Source organism: Calliphora vicina, chromosome 2 (assembly GCF_958450345.1).
Source record: "Calliphora vicina chromosome 2, idCalVici1.1, whole genome shotgun sequence".
Taxonomy (NCBI): domain Eukaryota; kingdom Metazoa; phylum Arthropoda; class Insecta; order Diptera; family Calliphoridae; genus Calliphora; species Calliphora vicina.
In genome coordinates, this window is record NC_088781.1 from 101,782,607 (window position 1) to 101,790,312 (window position 7,706).

General features: G+C 30.2%; 1 protein-coding gene across 1 annotated transcript; it reads right to left on the reverse strand.

Moving 5' to 3' along the window:
- Positions 1-5,646: 5,646 nt before the first annotated feature.
- On the reverse strand, positions 5,647-6,693 carry LOC135950965 (speckle-type POZ protein-like). The gene has a single exon (XM_065500504.1). The coding sequence runs from the start codon at positions 6,674-6,676 to the stop codon at positions 5,672-5,674; it is 1,005 nt and encodes a 334-aa protein (XP_065356576.1). The 5' UTR covers positions 6,677-6,693; the 3' UTR covers positions 5,647-5,671.
- Positions 6,694-7,706: the final 1,013 nt, after the last annotated feature.

Genomic DNA, 7,706 nt, shown 5'->3' on the forward strand with positions numbered 1-7,706 from the left:
TATTTTAATCTTGTGGAGTTAAGAGTGAAAACAGTGCGGGAAATAATCAAGAACATTTTAACAAAGACAATAAATAAACTAAAATTAAACAACACCTCATCACTTAGGACAAAATAAACTGAATTTTAGTTGCTTTTTTTGTTTGAAAAATGAACAATAGCGAAGCTGCCAAGCAACAATTTTATATTAAAATTTATTAGTAAATCAAAAATAACTACGTAAGTAGAATAATAAATCTATAGATAAAAAAATAAACTAGAACTAAGAGGATAAATGTTTTCCTATATAGCTGGTGGAACCTGGATATTACAAAGGGCTTGAGAAAGGAACGAATTAGTAAGGATAAGCCAAAGGTGAAGTCAGGTAGGCCTTATATTTGAAAAAGTATTTTTATCGGCGTTCAAAAATCTTGCCGCAACATTATATGTAAAAATCAGTATTAATCTGAAAAAAACAAAAAAAACAAAAGAGAAGACAAAAATATCAAGTTACAAAATAGAAGGCCTATTTATTAAATAATATTCAACAAAACAGTAAAAACGTTATAAAAAAAAAACTAAAGAAAAGATTATAAATGAAAATTTAATTTAAGTTATATTTTAAGTTATATTGTGTTCAGCGTCAATTTTAATGTAAAGTGATCCGTGAGTGTATAGTGTATGTGTATTTCAAAACCATCACAGCCAGTGCTTAAATAATTTAAAACTAAAAAGAAAAAGAATATAATTGATTAGAATATTTTAAATATATGAATATATGTATGAGTTTTACCTATAGGGCATAATTTAGTCAGTGAAGATTCGGGGATTCAAAAGAGTAAAGTATATCTTATACGTCCTCAGGGAGCTCCTTTAGGTGTGAAATAGAAATCGGGAAATATTAATATTCAGAAAAATTTTGATTAAATTGGGCTTTTGAATAGGTATTTTAAACTAATATATATTTATATAGATACAATTTAAAGTAAAGCGAGAAATGATATTTGAAAATAACGGCTGTAAAGGTATTGATGTGGTAACTATTCGTAAGTGTTATTTGTTAGTGATAAGAAAAAAAGATTAGTATTATGATTTTTAGTTTTAAGTATTTAGTGTTTTTATTAATAAATTATTATTTTATGTTGATCTAATTATGAACATGTTGGAGTAAATTATTTAATTTTGGGGATTGTTGGCAACAGATAGGGCATTGAAGACGGGTATGGGGCTGTGTAAGAAAATTATTTATGGACATTGTGCAGCCAAGGCTGGGAATAGGGCGATTGGAAGTCGACATCTACTTCCCTATTTGTAAACGTTCTTCGTGTAGAAAAAGGTAAAGTTTGTTTGTTTTTTGTTATTTGTCATGAGAGGATTTATAAATGTTATTCTGTGCGATCCTTGGTCAACATTAGGGTTGAGAACACACCCCAGGGAAAAACCACTGAGTGTAGTAGGGCCGGTGTGGTGAGACCGTGAAGGGAAACGTAACACTTGTTTATTTCTGCATCAGCTTTGAGTGAGTCAAAAGTTAGCTTAATACTTATCGAGAAGAAGTCAGATGTTTTAAAAAACAAATAGCTCATCTCTGCATCAATATTGAGTTACTTCAGAAGTTAGTTGTAAATGAGTTAGCAATAAGTCAACTTGATTTTGAGTCAGCTCATAAAAGTCCGACAGGGTATATACTAATTATAAAAAATAATAATGCATCCACAACAAAGGTGAAGGGTATATAAGATTCGGCATAGCCGAATATAGCACTCTTACTTGTTTATATATAGAGTTTGATATACGGACGTACGGGCGAATATTTTTTATATATGTAGTTTGACATTTGTGCGAGCTATTTCTATAATCAGCTGTGCAGCCGATGACACCTTATTAAATGCACCTTGGACAGTACCAAGCTGTCACCTTGTTAAATACGCCTTGGACAGTACCAAAGTAAATTAATAAAGTAGACTCAGTAGAACAGCTGACTATTTTTTTTACTTTGGTCTGAACTGTCAATTCACTTGTGGTTGTTGTGGCGAAAAATACAACAAGCCCAAAAGCAAAAACAACAACAGGCAACTTTGACAGCTCAGACCTTAAACCAAAAACAAAATTGCTTGTGGTTTTTGTAAATGTTGTATTTGTTGTAGTACTGTCGCTACTTTATTAATTTACTTTGGACAGTACTACAACAAATACAACATTTACAATATATAATATTTTATAATATATTATAAAAAATAATAATGCATCCACAACAAAGGTGAAGGGTATATAAGATTCGGCATAGCCGAATATAGCACTCTTACTTGTTTTTTGCTCGAATTTGTTTACAACTTCAATCTTGTCAAAATTTTTTTTTGCTGTAGTTTGTATACATTATGTCAGTTGTTTTTGACACTATAAAAGTTATTTGTTTTTGTATTGTTGTATTTGTTGCCGTAACGCATACACCTTATAATCATTACGCCATGGTCGCTACTTTATTAATTTACTTTGCCACGTATCAAACTGATTTGACAAACTCAGTTTTTATACCCTTCAGCTTCGTGAGAAGGGTATATATAAGTTTGTCATTCCGTTTGTAATTTCTACATTTTTCATTTCCGACCCTATAAAGTATATATATTCTGGATCCTTATAGATAGCGGAGTCGATTAAGCCATGTCCGTCTGTCTGTTTGTTGAAATCAATTTTCTGAAGGCCCCAGATATCTCCGGGATCCAAATCTTCAACAATTCTGTCAGACATACTTTCGAGAATTTTGCTATTTAAAATCAGCAAAATCCGTCCATAAATAACGGAGATATGAGCAAAAATCCGAGACAACCTCTGAAAATTTCATCAAAAAACACAATGTATTGCATGCTTTGACAAAAAAACAACAAAACGTATGGTTGGATGTGCAAGCTTTGCGTATTTTGTTTTTTTTGTGTTTTGTTTCTTTTGGCGTTGTTGTTGTTTTTTATACAACTAAACTTTTGTTTGGTTGTGTGTTGGTGTTTTTGACAAAAAATCAACAAATCGTATGTTTGAATGTGCATGCTTTGCGTATTTTGTTTTTCCTTTGTGTTTTGTTTCTTTTGGAGTTGTTGTTGTTTTTTATACAATTAAACGTATGTTTGGATGTGTGTTGGTTTCATTGCCTTGCGTATTTTGTTTTTGTTTTTTCTTTTGGTGTTCTGTTTCGTTTGGCGTTGTTGTTGTTTTTTGTGTTCTTGATAAATTTAGGATGCTGTACGCTGAAAGTGGGCAATGTACATACATACCTATATACTAATTATAAAAAATAATAATGCATCCACAACAAAGGTGAAGGGTATATAAGATTCGGCATAGCCGAATATAGCACTCTTACTTGTTTTTGATTGTGTTAGTGAAAAAAATCCCACACGTATATGTTGATGTGAGTTTGACCAAGGTATATTAATTATAAGGTAGTGTTATCAGACCAGCTGATCGTTTTTTGCTATGTTAATTTTTCGCCGTAATGCATTATAAATGTCAAACTTTGTTTACATTTTGTAAATGTCAAACTTTGTTTTGCTATTAAATTCGTTTATGTTTTAAAACCAATAATAATACTACACGAAATTAGTTTTATTTTTAAAAATTTTTTTGACCACGTCATTATAATGATTCTACAATAATGATTCAATAATTCTGTAAAATAACTGAAAAAATTACGGTTGCCAAATGTCCCGATTTTCGCGGGATTGTCCCGCTTTTAGCCATGAAATTCCGCGTCCCGCTCGGGATTTGTAATTCCCGCTTTTTTGGTTTTTCCAAATCTAATAACTACACAGAAAAAAGTTTCAACATAAATATTATGATTCGAATTCATTGATTTCAATTCATAACATTTATAAATAATTTCTTAAATAGTATAATTTTTCTAATATTTTATGCTTGAAAAATATAATTTCAATTTCATTTTTATGTTGTTCAAAAATGTTTGAAATTTTTCATGGAAAATTTTTAGTTTTTTTATGATTTTCAGCTACAAATTGATATAAAAAGCGCGAAAATGATTAAATTGATTTAAGAGGATGAAATGCTTTTATATTTATGAATGTTTTATTATGTTTAATGATAATTTTTAAGTTTCAGATATTCTCCTTTTTATCTTAAAATATGGGCCAATATATGGCTATTATGCAAATATTCTTGCACTTATTCATTATATAATACAATTATAATGCAATTTATTAAAAAAATTAAGTAAAAAAAGCAAAAATTTCCGTCATGTAAAATTTTATAATATTTATGAACATGTTCTTATTTTGAATGAAATAAGTTTGGGAAAAAAAGTCAAGTTCGATTAATAATATTTATTACAAAATTCATTCCAATTATGAATTTATTTTTTCTGTGTACTTATTTAATATCTACATAGATTTAAAAAACATCATTATGTTGAAAATGTATAAAAAAAATCAAACAATTAAGTGGAAGTGATATGTTACTACGTTTATAACTCACTGTTTATTACTACGTTTATACGCACGGCTTATTCGCAAATAAAAATATTGCATTTAGAAAAATTTGTCGCATAAACTGTGAATTAGTTTTTTATTTGCGAATAGCTAACTCACGAAAACAATTCCTGATTAACGACACTATTTGCAAATAAGATTTTAAGCATTGCCATATGTTTTAACGTATTTAGTTTATTAAGACGTTTTTAAAATATTTCATTGTGTTCAAGGTACATTTAATAAGGTGCCATCGGCAGCACAGCTGATTATAGAAATAGCACATATTTGTCTTGCAATCCAATTAATGCAAAAACACAATCAAGGCGTATTTAACAAGGTGACAGCAGTGGCGAATTGAAATAAATACAGGCGAATTCACTTATTTTTTATATATAGAGTTTGACATACGCACGTACGGGCGAATATTTTTTATATATGCAGTTTGACATTTGTGCGAGCTATTTCTATAATCAGCTGTGCTGCCAATGACACCTTATGAAATGCACCTTGATGGCCACGTATCAAAGTAAATTAATAAAGTAGACTCAGTAGAACAGCTGACTATTTTTTTTACTTTGGTCTGAACTGTCAATTCACTTGTGGTTGTTGTGGCGAAAAATACAACAAGCCCAAAAGCAAAAACAACAACAGGCAACTTTGACAACTCAGACCTTAAACCAAAAACAAAATTGCTTGTGGTTTTTGTAAATGTTGTAGTACTGTCGCTACTTTATTAATTTACTTTGCCACGTATCAAACTGATTTGACAAACTCAGTTTTTTTTGATTGTGTTAGTGAAAAAAATCCCACACGTATATGTTGATGTGAGTTTGACGAAAATCAAAACAATTTAGATTTTCACTGCCGCCGCTAATATGATTTGAAGCGAATTTGATGTGTTGCTGCGAAAAACGTCAAATGGCATTCAAGGTGCATTTAATAAGGTGCCATCGGCAGCACAGCTGATTATAGAAATAGCACGCACAAATGTCAAACTACATATATAAAAAATATTCGCCCGTACGTCCGTATGTCAAACTCTATATATAAAAAATAAGTGAATTCGCCTGTATTTATTTCAATTCGCCACTGCTGTCACCTTGTTAAATACGCCTTGATGGCATTTTTATTCAGTTTTCGCAGCGTCAACATCAAGGCGTATTTAAGGCGTATATTAATTAATTTAACTTGAATTACATTCATACGATTTATTGAAATTTATTTTTTTGTTACAGCTGAAATGTATAATTCTTTTAATAAATTCGGATAATTTCTATACACTTCTTCAAACTCAGCAGATTTAATGAACTCTTTGGCATTTTCATTTAATAGTTGTATAGTTTGATCTTTCAACTTTTCTAATCCATAACGATCTATTAAAACTAACTTTTTAGCTGCATTTTCCATCGACAGATCGGAGGTCAGCTTTTGCTCACATATAGTTTTGAGGCCATTCAAATCATACTTATCAGCTACAGCTAACAGTTCATCCCACATTTCATCTAGTTTTGGGACTTTACCGGTGTAAATATAGCGCAGCATTTCCTCACATACGTCACTATCAAAATCTTCTATATTGACACAATTATCTTCATTCTCTTTCATTTTATGCTCAAACATGGCAGCAAAAACCTCACTACGAGCCGCCAATACAATTTTATGAGCCTGGAATTCTTTATCATCCTTTGTCTTTATTATAACATCACAAAATTTCTTCTTTTCAATAAGATTGTGCAAATCATCACGCAACGTACTTTTGGTTTCTTGAGCCATTTTGTCAGAAAGACATTGTGATTTCATAGTTGTGACAACTCTACTTTTAACATGAATTTCACATAATATTGTTAAGACATTTTTAGGATATAACTTGTCTGATTTAGCAATAATTACGTCTCTTCGAATTAAATTATCACCATAAGGGGAGTAATCGTAGACTTCTATATCTTTCTTAATTGAAACTGCTTTTCTTCCTTCAGTATCTAATATGGAAAATATTACAAAGGAATCACATGCTCCATGATTCATTAATCCAACGCAAGCCAGAATACTATCTGGATTAGAGTTAAGATCGAGCTCCAATATCCATTTTATTTCCTTACCATTTGCATCATTACCAACAAACGCGCCGGATTTTAAATTATGTCTACTGTAAGGATTAAATCCTTTAATGGTCCATTTAAAAGAAAATGGTGTAATTATAATCTCCGTGTCACACCAGTCCATGATATTACTAGTCGACATTTTGCTACTCAATGCAGGGCTGCCAGCCAGAGAAACAAGCCGAAGTAAAATGATCGGCGGCGGCGGCGGGGTATATTTTGGTCGGCGGCGGCGGCTTAAACAAGAAAGTAACGGCGGCGGCTAAAATTTGTAAATAATGTATTTTTACAATAGTTACTATTAAAGTTGGATTAACAATGTTAGCAATGTTTTCGGAATAAATCAAGAGTTTAGGGCATAGAGAATTATACATATTGACGAGACACTCCGTATTGTCAAACAAAAATACAACAAATCAAAAGTCTGATACAACAACAAAATACATTGACTACCATGTATTTTGTTGTTGCATGAGTTAGGTTTTTGACAACAGACTTAGGTTTTTGACAATTCCGTCTCGTCACTATGTTACCCTATGGTTTAGGGGTTAGAAGAATTTAAAGTCAATATATATAATATTAAATTTCTCATATATTTAGAAAATGATTTGATCATTATGGGAATCATTGAATAGGGCTTCAAAATACCTTTTATATGATTTATAATATGGTACTGTTTATTAACATTGTGAACCAAAAATTACTTTTTGAATTTATGTATATTTTTCAGTACTTCAGAAAATTTTTATAAAAAAAAAAAATGATTTTAGCGAAGCCGGTGTCCAATACACCCCAGAGTTTTGAGTCCATTCAGAAAAAAAATTATGAGAATTTAAACTTTAACTGGGACCTTGATTTATTCCAACTTTTCAATGTGTGATTATTCTAAAAATAATGCTTTAATACATTTTAAAAGAAAATTATTAATTTGTTTTCTAAAACACTGTAAAAATATTTTTTCTAAAAATAAGTAAGAGAGTTATATTCGGCTGTGCCGAATCTTATATACCCTTCACCAAATTATACTTCAAAATAAAAATTTTAAATATTTTTAGGTAAACAAAATTTTTTTTTCCAAAGTTGTTTTTTTAATTTTTTGGAAAAAAAATTTTTCGAATTGTTATTTAATATTTTTTTTTTAAATTTTTTTTAAA

Coding starts and splice junctions, on each gene's coding strand:
- LOC135950965 (XM_065500504.1), bottom strand. CDS start 6,676: ATGGACTGGTGTGACACGGAGATTATAATTACACCATTTTCTTTTAAA.